The sequence below is a fragment of the Argentina anserina genome, chromosome 6 (genome assembly GCF_933775445.1).
Source record: "Argentina anserina chromosome 6, drPotAnse1.1, whole genome shotgun sequence".
Classification (NCBI taxonomy): Eukaryota; Viridiplantae; Streptophyta; class Magnoliopsida; order Rosales; family Rosaceae; genus Argentina; species Argentina anserina.
Window position 1 is genome coordinate 27,374,592 of NC_065877.1, and position 23,209 is coordinate 27,397,800.

The 23,209-nt window shown below is 36.7% G+C and overlaps 1 protein-coding gene across 3 annotated transcripts; it reads right to left on the minus strand.

Annotated features, from left to right (window-relative positions):
* Positions 1–19,276: 19,276 nt before the first annotated feature.
* On the minus strand, positions 19,277–22,288 carry LOC126800541 (uncharacterized). 3 transcript variants are annotated; one of them, XM_050527921.1, is made up of 7 exons: positions 21,857–22,288; positions 21,592–21,657; positions 21,379–21,472; positions 21,151–21,218; positions 20,969–21,025; positions 19,945–20,205; positions 19,277–19,628 (listed from the first exon to the last, which is right to left on the minus strand). In XM_050527921.1, the coding sequence occupies exons 1-7, from the start codon at positions 21,959–21,961 to the stop codon at positions 19,554–19,556; spliced, it is 726 nt and encodes a 241-aa protein (XP_050383878.1). In that variant the 5' UTR covers positions 21,962–22,288; the 3' UTR covers positions 19,277–19,553. The 3 variants fall into 3 exon arrangements, with proteins under 3 accessions (XP_050383878.1, XP_050383876.1, XP_050383877.1); XM_050527919.1 differs by having other exon boundaries at positions 19,277–19,624; positions 21,857–22,284; XM_050527920.1 differs by lacking the exon at positions 21,592–21,657 and having other exon boundaries at positions 19,277–19,624; positions 21,857–22,276.
* Between the last annotated feature and the right edge of the window lie 921 nt (positions 22,289–23,209).

Here is a 23,209-nt window from a genome sequence, read left to right on the forward strand (position 1 = left end):
ATGAATAGTACTTGTGAACATTAATTTCGTAAAAACCAGAAATTTGCTGGACAGTAAAATATTATTACTGTTTCGACATTTATGGTTTTACGTAACGATTCTAAATCCACTAGATATCTTTTCAAGATGATCGATACTTTAAGTAAAAGATTCATATTTAGAATCGTGGAATTACGCTCAGATTATAAGGTAAGTAAAATCTCACAATGACGAATCTACCCTTGCGGAGATTCAAGAATATGCTAAAGTTTAATGAGTGAACTATGATATGTATTTGATATAATGGATTGTATATGTGTATAAATGGTAAATAGGTACATATATATGGTTTGCTATATTATATACTATCGTAATTTCCGTTGTGAATAAGTTCATTTTGGTGTTGAGATTTATATATTGAGCATGTTGATTCGATTTGTACAATATAATGTGATGATTATTGTATGTGATTTTAACGTGGAGTTGTTAAAACGTTTTTTTTGTCTTCGTACGTGTTTATGTCTTCGGACGTGTAGTCGTCTTCGGACGTGTTTTTGTCTTCGGACGTGTTGGCATGTCAGAACCTAGCCTTTGGCCGAGCGAAAGTTATAATACAATTAGAGCTCTAGTCTGTCTGCTAAGGTACTGCATAAGAGGTAACAGATGGGTTATCGGCTTATGAGTACCCATATTTTTGATATTGGATCGCAAGTGGTTGTCCAATGTCGGTGACGTACTACATGAGGGGTAACAGAGGTGTGCCAGCACTCATGAGTACCCGTATTATAAATGCATTTGGGTAAACAGAGGGGTTGCCCAATTTCTCATGAGTATATAGGCCGTCTAATGAGTCATGAGTGCATTTATAATTGATGTTTTGTGGATTTTCGTATATATTTTTATGCAAGTTGTATTTGTTGTTTTACTCATACAAGCTGCAAAGCTTACCGGGTTTGTGTTTACAATCCTGGTGCACCTATTCGATGGTGTAGGGGATAATTCCACAGGTGTGGATTAGCGGAAATCGACGGACCACTCTGAGGACTCGAAGATGTTGTTATCCTATTTTGTGGTGAGAATTTTGTGTGGATATTTGTGAGGATTTTGTGAGGATTTATACATTTCCATTTGTTATAATGTCGAATTATAAATTTGGTTTATAATAATCGGTTTGGCTGAGTTGTATTTTGAAGTCAGAAATGATCCGTTGTGGCATTAAAATGATTTCAATTTTATTGAGATTGTTTTAGAGTTTTTCATGACTTCGAAATTTGAGTTTCGTACTCTAAATTTTGGGGTCGTGACAAAAGTTAACTTGGGTTGCTAGCTCAGATTCAATACTTGCAAGCAAAGTGTGCGTCTGAGCTAATTGAATATGCAAAGCTAAAACCAACCAACTACAACAACAAGAACAAGTAGTGAGATTGAAAAGAAGATATTATCCAAGTTGATACCTAATCATTGAGCATAATCACAAATTAGCAGTGGGAGTGTGGGACGCTTTAGAGAATTAGAGGCAAAGTTGGGTTCTTCTACCATGAAGAAGCGCATCGGCGTTCGACACTTGGTTTTCCGGCAGATTTGAAATCGACGATCTCAAAGTCTAATTTGTTTTTTTGCGGGTTGTTGTATTGTATATATACTTAGGGGCTTTTTGGCCAAAATGTTCTGTGGGCTGCAGCCCAAGCGGCCTCCTTACATGGGTCCACCCCTGTTTGTCATGTTGATCGGTTCGATTACTCAAAATTAACTCAAATTTACAATTTAGCTATTATACATCTCTATTACTATGGTGTAAATTGTAGAATATGCATTTTATTTTTTCAATCAGGGCAATTTTGATTTCTAGTAAATAAACTTATGTTATGTACTAGCTTTGAGATTTTCTCATGACCTCTTGTCTACTGATTATAAAATCATATGATTTTCTTCAAAAAAAAAAGTTATTGAATTCATGTTGCAGTAGGTTAAATATTGCTACCGTCTATCAACTAGTCATCTTAGTTTTGGTGGATGACCTTACTGTCAATTTTTCTTAATTTCTAATTCTCCTTTTTTTTTTGAAAAGAATTTCTAATTCTCTTTAGTTGAGTAAGGGTGGTTTATAATTGTACACCTTGCTTAAATGCTTAATTATATAACATAGCGATTTTTTTTTTCAATTAGGCAAGCATTTGTGGTTTTATCAGCAATATCAGATGGAATATCAAACCAATATATCAAAAAATATATCCAATCATCTAACTTGTTATAAATATTATTATATGTGTGATTGTCCACGTAATTACTCATTAGTTATGTATTTTGACGTAAACTCTATCTCTATATAAAGATACTAATGAAAATGAATGTGTAGATTTTTCACCTCCTCTCAATTCTTCTCTCTTCAACTTTTCTCCATTTTACGACAAGTTATCAATCAACACAACTCTACCTTTGAGTTGATAACACTAAAACTCTAGAACACTAAAAACTATTTTTTGCCATCGCTCATTTTTTTCTCCTTGCTAATTTTTTTTCTCTCAGAAACTCGATGACGTTCTAGAAATTTCTTGGTGCAACAGTTGTTGCTATTTGACCATGATTATCATGATCTATGAGTCCTTTTGTGATTGAATTTCTCTAATAACCTGTATATGTTTGATTCTCTAGTTCTTATATTATATAAGTATGTGTGCAAACTGCTTCGATTGGCTTTAGCAACCTCTTATATAATTAGTACGTGCATCATGATATATATACTTGCTTCTTCATCAATATACACAATCTAATAGGTCCTCGTTTTTGCCTCGCTATGCATGAGACAATTTATGAGAAATCTAATATCTTGCTTTGATATTACTCTGCAAGTCTATGGCTTCAATCTGTTTTACTAATCAATAGTTCCTCTAACGCATTAGTTATAGCCTAAATTATATCATTCTGATCTTTATCATATTTTCTTCCTGTATGATAACTAATCACCCGTAGCCTACATCTTCATATGCAAATGAGATCCAGACCAAGGTACAATTTATTCTTTACTTTTCAGGTCTGAATCAGGATTTGATTTTATCTTCTTACCTTCTATTAGACAATTAGATATAATTAATTGATATTTACGTCTGTTTTCAATCCTTACTAATTCTCAATCATGTTTTGTTAATTATGAGGGCCAGAAGTTCCTCGAGATTTTGATTGTGCCTTCAACATTTTTAATTTGCCAGGGCCAGAAGATCCTTATAGCAATATATAATTGAGTATGTGAACTCATCTATCTTTTATCCTTTTAAATCATACGAGGGCCTAAAGTTCCTCACCTTATTTGATAATATGTTATTGTGATAACAAAAATGATCATACATGTGAAATAAATCAGGCCAAAAGTTATGTGTATTTTTTTCATCAATGGAACCAGAAGTTTCCAATGTTAGTTTCCTATAATTCTTTTTGTTCCCTGCAATTTTCTTATTTTGTTATGTAATTTTCATTACAGTTTTATATTTTGATTCATTTTTATAATTTATATGGGCTAGCAATCCTAAGTTCTAATGAAAACAACTTAAACCTAAAGTTTTGAGTATAAAATATATACAAGTTACAGTGAGCCTGAAGTTTCACTTTAGCCGAGCCTGAACTTTCGATCATCAAATTTATTTGAACACGAATTTCAATATGCGAATTATAAGAACGATTAGTTCTAACAGGATAAAAGTGAACCTGAAGTTTTTGATTACACATCATTAATGGCTCTAGAAGAGCACATATTATTCACTCATTGCATCAAATGCCTTCAATTTTAGGTAACCGGTTGTGTCCTCTTTTGTTTCCCCAATTGTGTGGAATCAATTACCGTAATTCGCAAGCATCAATGTAATGAGATACTCCTATAACCATGAGGGGGAGAAAGATTATTCTTGAATAACAACATGAATTGGTGTGAGATATTTATCTAACTCCCACAAGCATGTGTGCCTAAGTGACATAATTCTCATGAAGAGAATGTTATTCATCAATGTCTCAATCCTAGTATGGATATTCATGAATTACATTTTCTTGACCTTAAAATTGGTTTAGGTCGCCACCAGCCAATTAATTAATTTTTTCGCTCGAAAATAGTGCTAGATATAGGTGCATTTGTATTGCGCATGGGAATAAGACAATATTCCCGCCGTTATGGGGAGGAACGACTACTGTCATTTATACATGCCTTATAATGCTTTGTATGAGACTAAGTAAAAGATCCACATTCGCTAGATAGATGATTGATATTTGTCTTTGAAGTGACAATGTTTGGGTACTCAAATCAATAAGCTTATAAAGGATAATGCATGCATATAAGAATGTCTGGGATCTATAAATGATGATCATCGATGATAATTTACATGGTAGCTACCAAAGATTATTAAGAGTTGTATTAATGTTATTCTACATTTCATTATGAATGTCGACAAAGTATATCTATTGGCCAAATTGGAAAGAAGCGATTCCAATTAAACTAAATACCTGAAACGAGATGAGATACCTAAACCTGTAACACGATACAAATGGATGTTTACTATAGTGAAGCTAAATCACTATGACGCTAAGTCTAATATAAAGGCATGATTGTAAAAATCTTCCTTGATAGGAATGACACTTCTTCTATAAGTACAATGTTACTTGCTATATTAACAAGAGACTTATGATACATTGCCATCGTATGCTTTGAAGATCTTAAAAGATACATTGTTACGAGCAAATTTTCCAAAAGTGTCAATATAAACTTATCGCTCACAAAATCTTTATAGAAATCATGGAATCTTGGAGTCTAAAGGTGGCTCAAACATACTCATTCTGTTATAGTTGACGCGGCCCAATTGTCTCAATAAGTACTATGTTAAGACCACAAAATTCAAATTTGACTCATGATCATTATGTTGCAACATATTCTAACTTTTGCATTTACTCAGAGCTCTTGAAGAGATCAGATATATGAGACGTATCAATACACAAAGATATTGATCATTAATCCTTGATGTGTCATGATAATTTTTTCAATGCTTCCAACCATACAAAGATAATTATATCAGTGTATGTTGTTTACTATTACTTTGTATGAATTGAGCATGTTGTTTATAACCTTATGAGGTGACACTTATTTATAATCGGTGATACTTTAACTTTGCATGTATGAAAATTTGTGATGTGTCTTTAGATGCAATGCACACATGGTCTCATTATAGTGACATACATGTTGAACTGGTTTACATGGTGTTTCAAGTTTGCGATAATCCGAAGGAGGTTCTTATGAGGGGAGCATCCAGAAGTATGTCACCTAGGACATAATGCACTTTGTGCTTTTTTTCTCTTTTAACCAAAGTTACTTTTATCCCATTGGGTTTTTGTTACCCGGTAAGATTTTTAATGTGACAACACTAAGTGCGTCCAACATCATCATTCATTTGTGGACATCCAAATGAGAGTGTTATAAATATTATTATTATATGTGTGGTTATCCACATAATTACTCATTAATTATGTACTTTGACTTCTACGTAAAGAGGCTAATAAGAATGAATGAGTAGATTTTTCACCTCCTCTCAACTCTTCTCCCTTCATCTTTTCTCCATTTTATGACATAACTTAAGTTTTCATACATGATATTAAAAGAAGTCATGGTACTTCATAACTTCAATAACAATTCTCGTTGTGATAATAGAGATCTGAAATTTACGCTCTAACTTTTACAAACCACACTCCCAGACCAATGGATTTCTCAATCTGCCTCCACTTATTTATCATCTCCTTACTTTCGTTCTTCTATATCTATATTTCTTTTTCCTGGGTATTACAAACACAATTTTCTATTCTTTCTCAGTCTCAATTTCACTATAACCTCTTAAAGCAGTAATATTTTCATCACTGCAAGTCTGCAATCGATTCTATTTTTCTTTTACGAAACTGAGATCGATTCTATTGAAACATACTTTAATGGACTCTATGGATAAGGTGGAGTCAGAAACACCGTACCACGACAGCGGACGTCGTCGCTACCACCAGTCCACCACTATCAAATTAAATCTTATTCTATCCTTTAAATAAGCAACCTAGATGGCCAAACAACTCCCTTCGAACACTGACCTATCGATTTTTCCAGCGACAAGGAGAATGGCAAGACAACAATTGAGATGGTGGAGGAGCAAATGAGGTGATGCGCTTAGTTATGAATAACAGGGGAGGAAGAGACATGCTTTTTCATATGGGGCACCGTGGCAAAGGAGGAGAGAAGGCTCATTGAAATAATGGGTACATTAATCCCAGATCATCATCGAAAAATCTCAATCAGGAGATGCAAATCATGCAATAGACAAACTCATGGAAGAGGAACCAATTTGGAAAAAAGAGAGAGAATACAAAAGGATGGAAGGATCAAATTGACTCTCGGGATGTGACTTATAATCTCATTTCTTCCTCTGCTTCCCTTTTTGACAAAGTCACTCCCAGGTGGTGCCACCGACACAAGTGATGAATGATGTTGGGGAGTTGATTTCCTTTGTGTTAGCTAGCCTTTGTAGCTTTTTTCTTGTAATTGTGCTCTTGCCTGGTTGATCGAAGTAATTCTTTTTTGTTAGAGGTATGAATTAGAAGGCAAATAGGGAATTTCAAAGATTTTAGAGTGTGGTTTGTAAAACTTAGAGTGCAAATTTCAGTTTTCTAATAATAATAGTTGGATGTTGATGTGACAGTGAGAGTCAAATAAATATAAGAACTAAAAATAAATTCATTATAAATTAGTCAATCAATAATTTCCTGGACAATATTCTAATCTCCAACAATGGTTTAAGGTGTTGCGCCTTCCTTAATCCCAAACATAATTTGCAGTTTCGAAGTCCCATCTTAGGATATCGGGCCCTAATATGGCTAAAGGTAAAATCACAATATGGTGGTTGTGTAACTTATGTTGAATTGTTGATGTGATTTTTACCGCTCTCAAATAGCCACTATTGTTAGGTTAATATTAACTTAGTAATGTTTGTCTTATTCTTATTCTTTTTGTATATTTATTTATTTCTTATTACGTTTCCTACTCATGCTAGGAAAATGTGCAAATGATCGGAAACACGTCAAAAAGAGTGGATTTAGCGCACATTTTGGACTCGGGTGAAAGTTTCAAGCCAAAAAGAGCAAATGTGGAGATTTCACAAGAAAACAAAAGTCAACGCCGGAAAATTCCGATTAAACTCCGGCGATGAGAAGGTGGTTGCCGGAAATAGTGGTGGTTAAAGTCAACAAGTCAATGAAGCATATTGGTGAATTATGAATTGTGAATTTTAATTTGCAATTTAAATTCAAAATATGAGAAAAAAAATTAAGGAGACAATTTCAAGAACAAGATCCACAATTTGTGCTCCATGAATTAGGGATTTAAATTTAAAATAGAAAAAGACAAATGAAATGGACAATTTCAAGAACAAAATCCACAATTTGTGCTTCCACATTTTTCCATCATATCTAGTCATTCATCCCCTATTCCTCTTACATCTCCACCATTCATTTGTGAACTTAAGGCCTTTAAATACTCTCATTCTTCCCAAATTCGTGCAATCTCCTTCACCACACTAAAACTTCATCATTTCCATAGTTTTAACATAGTTTTCTTAGGCCTAAGTCATAGATATCAAGTTGTGCAAAGAGAAGTGTAAAGTGTCTTGGGTTTTCACCAAAAACTAAAGATCATTTACACCTTTGATCAATCACAAACTTGTTTCATAGATTTGGGTTGAAGTAAAGAGTTGTGATAGTGTGAGGGTTTTACCAAAGTCATACTCACTTCATTCTCTTCATCCTCTACACATCCTCATCCTCAACCCTTGTTCTTTGTTCCTAGATTGTGTGGATAAAGTATGATGTTCATGAAGTCCTTCCTTTATTAGAACTCATTAATACCATACTTAGAAGCACTTTCTTTCTTATTATATCTTTGTGGGTAGTGAACCTTTAGAGGTACGGTTTGGTAATATTTTGTATCAAACCCTTGGTAATCTCTTCTCTCTTTACTCTACTTCTCTTTTGATGTATTTCATTTTCACGGGTTTGTTGTATTTCATGAGTTGTGAGTAGTTGGATTTGAGGCTAGGCTAGCCCTAGCCAAACTCATGTGCTAATGAATTCATTTTACTTTTAATTGATGTTGATGCATGTTGAATCTATGGGTTTCTACACTTAAAATACTTACTAACTGTGTTGCTAGTTTTGTCTCCTAGAAACATGTTTAGGTAATTAATGAATCGGAACTTGAACTTGACAACTTCTTGAATCCGTGAGCATTAATAACCTTTAGGTGGTGGCTTAGTGTTTCTTATGGGAAATATTAAGTTGCCTGACTTTCTTAACTTGAACTTAATGCTTATGTCATGAGTGTAATTACTCTAAGGGGGTGTTATTCGTGTGGTACATAGCCCACTTGTATTATAAGGTAATATAATTGGGACTAAGGTTGTGTGATTTAATTTGGCTCCAAAAGACTTTGTTAAATTGCATGATAGTTGGTTTCTTGGTAACTTCACCAAAGCACAAGGGAGAAGTTTGTCAAACATGTTTATGCATTAATCTTGAGCTACATTTGTGCATGAGTAAGGTTAGGTGCAATGCCTAAGTCTCTACTCCTCTTTTGATTCTATTTTTACATTTATCTTTCTTTGTTGTTTTTCTGCAAGAATTAGTTTGCTTAGCTTAATTCTAAAATCAACCAAGTCGATTCACTACCACTTGTTAATACCATCTCCATGACTCTTAGCTTTCAAAGGGCTAAGGTTGTGAACTTGTAAAAAGTTAGAATGCATGTTTTTCTAGTTTTTCTTGCAGAAATCTAGTTTGAGTTGAGTTTCCCACAATCCCTTAGATACGATACTCTATATTTTCTCTTACTAAAACTTAAACCTCATATAGTTGGGAGTATGTAGTTTCACACATAAATACACATAATCATACTTACGTGATTCAACCAACAACTATCTCTGCAAGGAGCATTGCTCTTATATGACGAAACTATTTGTGATTAAAAAAAAATTAGATCAGTGAAGTTGACAGATTCACGACGGATTGCACGTAATTGTGCTACTAAGTACCAACATAATTTCTTAGACGTGAACTTCACATCCAGTATCCGTTTATTTGCTGATTTCAGTTCCTGCAGTCTTTAGGAATAGTTAGACACCTGCTATAGTGCTAATTATCCTCTATTTAATCATTTTGACACAGATGAATGAATACGAGTAGTGTGGTCTTAGCTACTCATGAGAAGAGCCAAGGAGCAGAAAACTCCAAAAGAGCGGAGCCAAGTTTGTGGGAGAGCCAGCCAGCCAGCCGCCAGATGTGATGATTGGGACAGGTGGGTCGACATGTGTACCCCCTTACCCTTACTCTTCTTCACACGTCCCCATTGCCCACTGGATAAGGTCGAAGAAGAAGAAGACGACGACGACAGTACCAGATCCACCACACACCCACGTTGATGTGTCCCTCTGACCCCGCCACGTGTCATGTGACAAGGATCGTGCATCTCTGTACCCCTCTCCTCCCGTCCCTCCTGATGTTTAAAGGACTCTGGGCACCTGAATTCTCCGATGAGTGATTCCGACTATCCGACAGGTATTTGCCGTTGAGCTGAAACATGTGGATTGATAGTATTGATAGTCTAAATATCGTTTTCGGTATCATATCGGTCGAGAGGTAAAACGATATATCGGGAGATATATCGGTTTTATTGGGGATATATCGGTTTTATCGGATTTACTTATTTTCAATATGTACCAAATAAACTAAAAAAACGGTACTAAGTAAACTAAAGAAAATAAATATTTAATTTAATAACGATTAAATTACACGAACGACATCTAATAATAAAAATAGGTATTTAAGAATGATTATTTAGACTTAAAATTCATTATATATATTTAAAATATATATATATTTAAAATATATATGAAAAAATATATAAGTTTTTTTAAAAAGGAAATAAATATTAAAAAATTAAACAAAAATTGAAAAAATAATAAAAAAATCAAAGTTTGACCGATATTTGACCGTTGACCATCATTTTGGCGTTGACGGATAAATTTTGACTGATATGCTCTTATTGTATCAGATTCGAAATATCAGCAATATATCGGCGATATCGCTGATACTTCGAACATAGTTCTCACTGAAACTAAGCATTCTCCTTATATAACAATATTTACAACTGTGACACGATAATTATAAGTCTATAATATAATTAATTTCATTCTGAATAAAGCAATTAATAAGATTAAAATAAGATTAATTAATCATGTCTCCTAAGTTGTAGGGTTAGATGGAGAGAATTGAACCCAATAATATTTGTTGGCTTATTAGTCCAAAGTGAAATTAGGTTCAAATAAACATCAAGTCATCAACCTTTGTGTTTTTGTTCCTTTCTTCAGGAATAAAAATCATAAAAACTATATGGAACTTTTGTGCTTCTAATTGCTTATCAAGTTAGCATCAAATGGCCCCCAACAATATAACTTCGTTGATCTTTGCCACAATTTTCTTTTACATGATTAGATGTTTAGCCCCACAACATAAAGACCAGGAATAGTGGTATTTGCAAATTGATCAATCAGCCTAATGCCTTATAGCCGACGTTACATAATAGTGCTTCCAATAATTCAGTATAGTTAGGTACAGCTAGTGTGCTATATATGATAGTGAAAGAAAACATCATTTCGATCAATTCCAAGGTTGAACCATACAATAGTATGCAACTATGGATCCATTTGTAATGATTTTTGACTTTCTGTCCTTCTTCTCTTCTTGCTATGCTCCTTTGTTTCCTTCTCGTTCCCTAACCTGAGGCGGAAACCAACATTCTATTTCCTCTCAACCAAAACAAACAAAATGCATCCATTAGCGAAGACATGATTTGATTTTAGGGGGTTCAAATATTTAGTACCGAATCATCGATTACAAGGTCAAAAATAAAAGACACTAATATCATACTAATTTAATATTCTTATTCAATAGCTTCAAAAAAATCTAAAATCAATTTAAAATAAAACATAAATGTTTCATATCTTAAAAATCAAATCTAATTTGAAACTCAAAAGAGATGAATAAAATGCAACATAGAGTTATCCATCAAAACAAAACCTTTTTACTATGTCTAAACTGATTGATATTATTTTAAAATATGGATTTGATGATAGTCACGTAGAAATAAATGAGATTTCACTTATTTATAAGATAGTATGAGGTAATATTAATTAAGAAATACTCTATTTATTTACTCTAGTTTATAAATAACCTATACTATATAGAATTGTGGTAAAATTGGGGTGGGCTTAAATGTAACTCCACCCCTGAATGCATCTACTCTCTCATTTACCCTCACAAATGGCCTACTGCCTTTGTGTCCGTTTTAATTACGTGCACATAGTTCACTTGTCAGGATCGATATGCCTAATTTTCCAAACTCTTCAGCAGTGTCTGCATGTTTACGGAATAATTGCTAATTGTCATATTTCTAATGGAACCAATGGGAGGATTAAGTTCTACTACCAAGTAATTCTTAATTATAATCTCTATAAACGAAAAGTAAAACGGGGGCTCTAAATTCTGCTATGAAGCTATAATATATCTGCCCTAACTCCCTAAGCCTCAAATCTTAATATCACTTTGACACTTTGCACTACACATATACACGTTAAGATCAAGCAGCATTTTGCACTGTCTTGTACGTGGCCTTTAACTAAACTGGCAAACATCCCACCCACTAACTGGGCCAGGATTTAGGTTTGAGACCGTATAGTATTGAACATATACATAGTGTTGAGCCATAAAAACCTATAAAACTGTTAGCGTTGCGGATTACCTGATGGCTCGATCCCACATGGTTAGCTAATTTATGTGGAAGATGGTTGCACAATTACCGTTCCAACTCCACTATAAGTAAAATACAAAGTAGCATTAGGGGAAAAGAGTCCGTGTCATGCGGGTCTTAAGTAAAATACAGAGCAGTGTCAGGAGAAGAGACTGTGCCTTGGTATTTAAGCAGCGTCAAGAGAAGAGACCATGCCTTGGCGGTTAAATATGATCTGATGCCTAAGTCAGTTAATGTATTTATGTTAACATGTGTTAACGCCACCCCCTGAATTTAGTGATCTCTAGCTTAATTTCCCCCTGTTCCGGTCAGCGGACCGGTGGCCGGAGACTTGGAAGACCCAGCAAGCAGAAATGCTGGCTCGGCAACCCCTCTGCTTGCTCAAGTATCGCCATTAACGCCACACATGGTGGCTCGCCTTTTGGGATAGATACAAGGTGCTAGCACACATTCCCATATCGAAAGAAGGGCTAAGCACATTCCCCAGTTGTAATACCCCGATTTTCGAGTTTAAATTCGTATAATTCATGTAGATTATTGAATTTGGAATTTGAGTAAAAATCGTATTTTTCGCTTTTCCATTGATGTCAGGCGTAACGAAACTGATCTCGGAAATTTTAAATTGAAAAACATTATGTTTTCTGTGACTCGAGAGTCGACTTTTATTCCCTCGCTCATCTCTGAAAACGTTTTTCACGAAAGTTGTAGAGCTCGTCGATACGAGTTAGTGGAGGCGCGACACACCTAAATCGGATGTCGTATATGAAAATTATTATCATCGGAAGTTGGTTTCCGATTTTAGAATGCTATAAAATGACTCTTTTTTGGAAACTGAAAAAAAAAATCAGATTTTTCCCGAGCTCTCTCTCTCATCTCCCCCGACCCTCGTTTCTCTCTAATCTTCTCCGCTGACGATCTCCGTCCTCCGGCCACCGTGCACGACACCGTCGGTGTCGTTGGAGTCGCACGGCCGAGACGCTCCGACCCATTGCAGCAGCGACCCACCCCACGTCGTGATGCATCGCCACCAAGGGAACCTAGCAGCTCCTCCGGAAAAATTGACGGCGCCGGCAACTCAGGGGCTCCGGGCTGTGACAGCGAGTCCTCTTTCCTCTTCCTAGGCGCGATTCCACCGGCAATGAGGCTCGAATCAAGCCGCTTCAGCTCCGATCCCCTCTCCCTGATCCGAGATCTTGCGGCGACGATTCCAGCGGTTTCCGGCTTGCTTAGGACGAACTGAAGGTATGGTTGTGTCTCTCTCCTTGTGATCTACGTTTTTTATGTTGGAAGTTTGTTGATTTGTGGAGTTTTAGGCAGAGGTGATGGTGGAGCGCGTGCTGCCGTCTGCGTGGGAGGAGGTGAGGGCGGTAGGGGCTAGGCTATCGAGCTAGAACGATGTAGGAAGTGTAATTGCAGGGTTTTGAGGGCTGCATGTGAGGTCACGCGCGCCTATTTGGGCAGTGCATGAGCGCCACGCGCGGCTGTCAGAGAGTGACGCGTGAGCAGTAATTTCGTGAACAGTAATCTTGCAAACAATGTTTTGTGAACAGTGTTTTAACGGTAATGAATCGTCGCCTATGGATTTTACGTATCATTCTTCTAAGCCTTTTATCATGTTATTAGGTAACCGACGAAACGAGTGAGGGAAACACTTTCGATGTTGTGGAAGTTGCACACAAGCAATAAGGTGAGTAAATCTAACTATGACGAGTCTACCATTGGCGGTGACTCATATTTACGATTTCTTAAAAAGATTGAACTAGGACATGTATATAATATAGTGGGTTGTGTATGTGTATACAAATGGTAAACACAATACATATATATGGGTTGCTATTGTCACAACCCCGAAATTTTCAAGTATGAAACTCGAAAATCGAAGCCATGAAAACTCAAAACAATCTCAATAAAACGAAATCATCTTATCGTCATTTCGTTACAGCGTATCATTACTGAGTTCATAGTACAACTCAGTCGAATGGATTATTACAAAACCAGTTTAAAATTCAAGCATTATTTCAATTGGAAGTGTAAAATCCTCACAATCCTCACAACAAAATGAATAAAGAAACTTCGAAGTCTTCAGAGTAGTCCGTCAATTCTGCTAATCCACACCTGCAGAACTATCTCCTACACCATCAAATAGGTGCACCGTGATTGTAAACACAAACCTGGTAAGCTTTGCAGCTCGTATGAGTAAAAAAATAATATAAGTCGTGTATAAATACAAAAGAAAAGTACTAAAAACATTTAATTATAATTGTACTCATGAGTCATTGGACGACCTATCTGATTGTCCAATAATATTTGAAAATATAAGTGCTCATGAGAACTCGGGAAACCCATATGTTTACCCAAATACATTTATAATACGGGTACTCATGAGCGCCAGGTACTCATCTGTTACCCCTCATGCAGTACGCCGCCAGACATTGGGCAACTATCTGTTACCCAATATCCAAAAATATGGGTACTCATAAGCCGGTAATCCATTTGTTACCTCTCATGCCAGTACACCGGCAGACAAACTAGAGCTCTAACTATATCGTAACTGTCGCCTGGCTAAGGCTAAGTTCCGACATGCCAACACGTCTGAAGACAACAAAAACGTGTTAACATAACTCAAGTTAAAACCACGTACAAAACAATCCTCACATGTTATTGTACAAAACCAAGTAACATGCTCAAATAAAATAAATATCAATGTTATAAATGAAATTATTTGAAAACAGGAATATGACAATATATAATATAGCAACCCATTTATATGTATCGATTTTACCAATTATACACATACACAACCCACTATATCATATACATATTATAGTTCAATCTATTAAAATATGTGCAATTTTGAATATCCGCTAAGGGTAGATTCGTCATTATGAGATTTTACTCACCTTATAATCCTGAGCGTAATTTTCCACAATTCCGCAAGCAAATCATTTACTTGTTGTGTCGATCACCTAGAATAGATAAGAAGTGATTTAGAAGCGTTACGTAAAACCTCAAATGCCGAAAAAGTACTAATGTTTTACTGTTAAACAATTTTCGGTTTTTACGAAATTACTGTTCACGTAATCACTATTCATATATTACTGTTCATATACGTATTGTTTACGTATTACTTTTCATATATGTGTCGTTTACGTATTCATGTACACTAATGTACTATTCATAGTAAATACTGTCCGTAAATACTAATCACCGATTTACCTTTCAAAATTTATTTTACAATTTCTGTACCTAAAATACTTTTACATTTAATGTACGTAATTTACTTTTTACATTCACCGTACAGAAATCACTTTTCACAAAAAATTACTGTTTGAAATTTAGGGTTCACGCGCCACCTCCGGTAACAGTGCATGGCGCTCACACGCCTCCCTACAATGGCAGCGCGTGGAGCTCACGCGCCACTCAACCACAGCCCACCGCCGCCCAAAACCTCTCGTGTCTTCCTCTCCTCCCTTTCCACGGCCTTAAGCCGCCTCCTGCCCCCTTCACGCCCCTCACGCGCCGCCTAAGGCGGCGGTACAAATCTCCCCTCCTCCTCCTCCTCCTCCTCCTCCGAATCTCCTCAAATCTCCATCAATTCAACAACAATCAATCAAGCGAACTCTTACTAGATAAGGCTTCAGAATCACCGGGATATCACCGAAGGTGCTTGAATCTCGGCGGCGGCAAAATCGAGCAGCGGGAAGGCAACGCGCGAATCGAGCTCCAATCTCGTCTCAGGTGGCACTGGGCGTAAGGAGAGGGGGAGACGTGCTCGCCTCGTGCACTGGCGTCGCAGGAGGAGGAGTTTGGACGGCGGAGGAAAAAGCAGTGGCGTCGAGTTGTCGTGCAAGCTTCACGGTAGCGAGGGAGGTCACATCTTGCTCGGGGTTTGTTGCGGTCGAGCTTGCGGAGCTTTTGAGACCGGCGGTGAGAGCCACAGACGTCCGGTTGGCGAGATCCCCGGCGAGAGTTTTTTGAGAGAGAGAAGAGCGGCTGCGGGGGAAGGAGGAGAGAGAATGAGGGTTTCCGAAAATGGAAACCCTAACCCTTAATAATTCCTTTTTATACCCTTTTCTAAATTAGAAACTAACTTCCGTCGCTAATGACTTTCACGTACGAGTCCAATTAGAACGCGTGACGTGTCCACGAACTCGTATCGACGAGCTCTAGAACTTCCGTGAAGGACATTTTCAGAAACGAGCGACAGAGTAAAAGTCAATTCTCGCGTCGCGGAAACGTAACGTGTTTCTAATTTAGTTTTCCGAATACGGTTCCATTTTCGATTTCGACAACGTCGCGAAGCGAAACAAATGCGTTTTATTAATTTTACGAAGTTTATTAATTTCTAAGAATTCAAATAATTTGATCCCGAAAAATCGGGTCATTACAGCTATATTATATGTTACGTTTTTATTTTGCAAATGAGTTTGTATTGTGGTAACTTTATTTATATTGTTGAGCAAGAGTCGCTTGGTTGTAGTACAATAAACATGCGTTGATTGTTATATTGTACGTAGTTTTAACATGATGTCTTGTTAAAACGTTTTTATAGTTTTCGGATGTTGTTGGCAGTAATCGGAACCAAGCCTTGGTCAGGTGTCAGTTACGATCAGTTAGAGAGCTCTAGTCTGTCTGTCGGTGTACTGCATGAGGGGTAATAGATGGGTTGCCTTGGTCTCATGAGTACCCATGTTTTTGTGTGATATTGGGTAATATATGGGTTGTCTAGTATCTGTCGGCGTGAGGGGTAACAGATGAATACCTGGGTCTCATGAGTACCCGTGTTTTTAAATGTTCTTTGGGTAAACATATGGGTTGCCCAATATCTCATGAGTGCACATATTTTCAAATATTATTGGACAACCAGATGGGTCGTCCAGTGTCTCATGAGTACATTTTAAATGTTATCAGTTATTTTCCTTTGTATGCAATGTGTATTATACTGTTGGTTTACTTATACGAGCTACAAAGCTTACCGAGTTTGTGTTTACAATCCCGGTGCACCTATTCGATGGTGTAGGGGATGGCTCTGCAGGTGTGGATTAGCAGAATTGGAGGGCTTACTTTGAAGATTGTCGAAGTTTATTTATTCTATTTTTGGTGAGGATTGAGAGAATTTTACATTTCCATTTGTTATAATACTTGAGTTATAAACTGGTTATATATTAATCAAGTCGACTGAGTCGTACTATGAACTCAGTTTCGATACACTGTTACTATAAGATAATTTCAATATATTTGAGATTGTTTTAGAGTTTTCATGGCTTTAATTTTGAGTTTTATCATTCGAAATTTCGAGATTGTGACACCAGTGCACCTATAAATAGGTTGCCTAAACCACTTAGAAGAGGTAACGTATTCCCAAGTCCTTAACTCTCGAACTTATTCCGCATCAGATACTAACTTAAGCTTCAGAGGGTCGAAGACTGGCGCACCGCCGGCCCTATGACTTTGACTCGTTGTGTGCAGGTCACACTGAGATGACCCAGAAAAATACAAGCGGATTTTGCTCCCATAACAACATAGTAAAAGTATGTAAGTAATAGTTGCTCAATTAATGAGTAGAGAGACATGAACCTTTTAGAAGTGTGGGGAATGAGGTTAATCATTTACTCCTTGATGTAGGACTAGGTATTTTCCCATATTTCTCTGGTGCTTTCTTTGAACCGCACAAGAGGGCACATTCAAGCGCCAATGACGCTAGTTCTAGAGTCATCATGAAGCTAAGGTTGTTGTCTTGATGATGATGTGATCAGGTTTTGCTATTTAGTGTGTTATATTAGTGATAAACCGTGGTGATTATCAACAAAAACATGATGAAATTTCAATATTTAACGTTAGTTTTGCATATATTTTTTCTCTAAAATATGGTAGTCTTGCACACGCTTAAGAATCCTTTTTGTAGGTATTAGAATTAAAGCAATTAATCAGTACAGAATTTCTGATCTTCATGATTTTAGTCAAATCCAAAACTCAAGTCTCTTCTGGAGACCCTATACTGGGCACAATGCATTTACATTATAGCATCCAACTTTGACCTCATCACATACAGGAAAATTGCAAGTTTGTTCATAGGAAAATAAAGATGCAAGTTGGGTTAGCACAACTTGGCCGTATATATAGTTAGTGGGAGATCACGCGAAGATAAACAATACCATAATGATTTGGTTTCCTATCTAATACTGGATGTCAATACAAATGCTTCATGTCTGAATCAAGATCCTGAACTTATTTTATGCTAACTCATTGTCACCATCCTTACCCAGATAATCTAATTAAAAGCCGGATTTTTCTGCTTCTAGAGCCTGGACATCATTTTCCACATCTCTTTTGATTTTTTCTGCAATTCCCCAATCCCCATTTACCAACTTGTCCACTTCAACTAGCTTTACTTGCCCTACTAATCTATTTATTCATGAACATGTCATTGCTGAGTGACCAACTTTTGGAGTTGATAGTTGATCCTTAATCAAGAGTCATAGCTGCATATAGTTGGCAACTTGTATAACACAATGAGGAGTTAATTCCAAAAGTACATGATTGATATGAGCTATAGCCAACTTCATAATTAGAACCGCTTGGTTTTTATTAAAAATCTTGAATAGATCAGGTGTGTAAAATATAGAAAAAAAGAGGTGTTAGAATAGCACCGCCCCTCTTTCATTATTTCTTTTAGACAGAAGAAATGTATAGACGGTTCTACTACTACCTATTAGTATCGAACGATGACGGAAACAACGGCTACCACCGGATCTGGCATGCAATCTGAGTTGTTTTACCAGTTAGTTTGTTAATAAAAACCTGACTATTCCTCCAAAAAACACTCAGACGATGTATTACTGGCCTTGATCACTCGTATCCAAATAGATATTCTTAAGTTTATATTGTATTCCTCCCCCAATTAGGAGTGATCATCTTTTCACCTAATTAGCTCTTGTATTCGTCATTCCGGCCTTCTTTAATCTTTGATACTCCTTTCACTTTTATCTCTAGTTAATCACATTGCCGTTTCTTCATTCATCATAAGAATGAAGAACCAAGAGAAGGGGATGGCGAGTTCCAAGGGAAGCCCGAGACCCTCCAGGTGATCGAAGAAAGGTTTAGGAATAATATCAAATTGATTGGGCCAAGGCCCACGCCCGGTAGGTCCCACACGTATGGGGTCACAGAACACGTGTCTCAGGGTCCGCTGCCCACACAGGGCCAACAAAGAAGACCAAACCACAGTACAGAACTACAGATATGACTGGGTACGAATGACAGTAGTTGCTTGACCAGAGAAGGGGAAAAAGAAACATGCAACTTGTACAGAAATATCTCCAACAGTTGCACAACTTGTAGATAACGGAGCTGGATCCATCAGTAGAGCACTGAATGATATTTATGCTGTTAACAGTTGCTTTATGGTAGATAATTCAGAGAAGAAGAATGAAATAGGGAAATCTCATCAATTAACACAAGGAGGATGAAACGGTTCAGACAATGCCACCACCATTTGATGGTATGGCAGAGGAGGCACAATAAATTAAACATAGATTTGCCTAAACTGAAAGATTGCTTCTTGCTGATCATGTTTTTGCTGCTGCACTTCCCAATTCTCTAGTAATTAGCTGAATCAATTCAGTGGCATTATCTTGCGGAAATACCCGAGTTATCATTAGAGGAGACATCGTGCCCTGATGTAACCTTCTGCTTCCTGCCCTCCCTTCGCCTACCGGTTTCTCCTCCGGGAATCCTTTCTCTGTCTGACATCCCCTTCCCGATCCCTTGCTGGCTTCCCGCCTGTCTTCACAACATCATTCACACAGAGATAAATATGGAGCCTCACAAATTAATCAAAAGAACGAAAAATAAAATCACAGCAGAATGGTCATAGCCAAAATGCATAATTGTTTTCCTGGTGGATAACTATGATGTAAAACTTTAACTGGAATAAACACGTTTTCCATACGCTGAACTTTTAGTTCATAATTAATCTCAATTAATTGCCCCAACTGTAAATCAACTTGAGGACATGCGTTCAACAGTTTCACAAAACACACATAATACATTAGCTGAGGCATTGTTTTAGATTTGAAAAAATAAAAGGAAAGAGCACTAACCCCTACACAAAAATTGTGGAAATGAGCGTCAAAACCAGAATTGTCCAAGGTTGTCTGGCAATAATTCATGTTGCCATAATTCATTTCGGAAGAATTACGTTTGTTATTGGGAGTAGAACTTTCACTGTAGCATGTATACGATGATGAAGAGTTAGAACAGGAAGCAAGAGGCTGAGAGCTGGAGCTATAACTCTCAACATCCCCCTGAAACATTTCTTCAAAGAGCTCCTTCAACTGTTCGAAGCTCTCCCCTCCATTTTCCTGTCCGTTACACATGTCAATAGCAGCAGCAATTACAATATCCACAATACCATCTCATTGAATCAAAAGATGAGAAACGAAACCTAGACTCCTGGCAAAATCGCAAAAGTAATATCTGAACGCTTTTCTAAATTAGCAGATGAGAATATGAATGTAATTCATGAAAATGTAAAATTACCAAGAAATTTCACTAACTTAATGGGAAGAAAAGTCAATTAAATAATTATGCACGTTGCGAACTTGCGATGACCCATTGTCAACCGTTGATTGTAGGAATATTGTGGGACCTACTGAGTATTCAAACTCTTTAAGATGGGCCATTTAAAAGAGACTTCCTAGGATTTCAACACAAAAGAGATCACCAAAGCATACAAAAGAGCTGATATATACATATGACCCAAAATAAGAAAAGAAAAAAAAGGAGAGCCTATCTAAATGTGTTTAATTTATTTAAAAGGACCGTGCACCCTTGAATGATAATCAAGATTATGCTCAAGAACAAAACCAACATTGCCTTGTGTATTAGGATTCAGCAAAACGTTAAGCCTAATGTGTAAAGCAGAATAAAATTAGAATTACTTGATATTTCCCAAAAAGCATAAAACTATAAGTCCCTTTTTTTTGGGTCAATGATAAAACTATCGGTCCCTTTTCCTATTATCAAGTTCAACAACATATTTTGATTTATGAATCAATACCAATAAAAGAGTGCAAGTATTATCCTAGGAAGCAAAAGAAATGCCACGAATTTGTGGTAACATACATTCGGCTTAGTCTGGCTCATCATCACAGCCATCTCGCTCAAAAAATCACCCATCCCCTGCACCAACATGTTCCCAATAAGCTCATAATCACAAAATAGGCATACTCTTGTGGCCTTGTGAGTGTATGCAATAATTTGGTGGGTGTAGGAAGAGATTCCATGCTGCAATTATAGAGGCTTACATTTCCGTCATCATCACTTTCATAAGCTCCTACATCGTACAGAAACCTCTTGTTCGCGTCAGACAGAACTGCAAAAAGATCAAAACACATGCTTCTCGTGATTTCATAAGAATACAAAACCCTCTCTGTTTCTTTATACAAGAACCTAGAAGTTTTTCTTTTTTAATTGATCGAAGACAAAGAGCCTAGAAGTTGAAACATGAATACAAAACAGATCGATGGAATTACCAGAATAGGCTTGTTGAATGTCCTGAAACTTCTGCTTGGCTTCTTCCACGAACTTTGAATTTCCAGAGGCAGAGCAGCGATCTGGGTGCCATCTCTACATCAACAAACACAGATTTCTTAATGCAGAGCTCAATACACAATACAAGAACACAGAATATTCCCAAACCTTCTTATAAATCCCATAAAAAACCAATGGTTTTCGACCTTTCTAACCTGTTTGATGTTACAACCAAAAACCCAATTTGGTTCCACTGAAGAACCAAATGGGACTAAATGACCCTGCACCACACCCAATACTGAACAATAGTCAAAAGGCTATTCTTTTCATGATTTGGCAAAACACCCAGAATTTAATCGGAGAGAAAGACTATTCCTTTAGCTATAGCTTACAATTCTAACACTGCCCAATTCAGTAAATTGCAAAATTCAAGTGTTGCAGTCATAAAAACTGGGTCATAAAAGTTATAGAGGCTCTAACCATTGCAAGTTTCTTATAAGCATTCCGGAGCTCCAAGTCCGAGCATTCCTTTTTCAACCCCAAAAGAGCATAATAGTCCTTGGCTTTCTCTTCCCCATTAGCCATTCTTCAACTCGTTGGAACAAAAAAAGCACCCCAAACTGGCACAAAGACAACACCACCAAACCAAAACCACAACACAGCTTTTCTGGTCGACAAATTATAGTACCAAAGAGAAGGGCTTGCTTAACACCACGCAATCATAGAAGAAAGAGGGGAGTTTCAGAGTTTGTATGCAATAAAACCAGGTCTACAACATGGTGATGAATTGGATACAGAAGAAAAATATTAAACATGTTTGAAATGGGAGAGAAACAAGGAGCAGCAAACCTTCCCAAGAAATCTCCAGAAACCAATCAAACACATCTAAATTATAAATAGGTTGTTTGTGATTTTACACTGTTTGTTTAGTCAAGTGGGTTTAAATTAATAGAATCTTGAGGGTGATGAACGGTGGAGATCGGAGGGAGGTATAAGATATTTATGCAGGCTGGGTATCCAGAAGTTTCTGCATTTTCACTGTTTTCCAGAGACTTTCTGACGTCGACGGAACCTTTTTTGTGAGATGGAAACTGGGACGGCGGACCCACGCCCGCCATTGCTTTCAAAACACAACTTGTAACTCAACTGGGCGAGGCATCAAAACTACGAACTATGCAGTTGTTGGAATTGGGCTCTGAATCTCTGCAATTCACTCATGTGCCTTTTTTTTTCCTTATATAATACCAATAATTTTGAACTTTTGTGCTAAAATGCTGTGACACCGACACTTTAAGTTGAGGATATAAATTCACATCGATGAAAAATAATGTAAAAAATGGCCGTCGGTTTATAAGATTGGTTCTGGCTCGTTCTAATATGGTCTCTAAATCTTATGGCTTGGCGGGTTTTGTCCATACTCTTTTTGAGCCGGTTGTTTGGTTCCACTGTTTTCCTCTTTTCCCCTTAAAAATGGATCGGTTTGTATACCAGTTTTAATTTTCTAATACTATATATTAACCAATATATAATTAGTATGAAAAATCCACAATTTATACTAACCAATAACGTTGGTATACCAATTAAGTGGTACGGTTGGTACTCGGTTGATACGGTTGGTAATAGGCTTTTACCAACATATTTATGGCCCAAAAATTTAAAGGCTCAATCCAAATAAGTAATAACAAATAAGTGAAATAGCAATAGAATTCCAAAGTCTTATATAACTTCAACCAAATTACCAAATAAAAAGTCATAAATAGAAAGCCAAAGTCCAAATAGCCAAACTGTTAAAGTACTTATGAATTCTCAAAACAATTGAAAAAATAAATGATA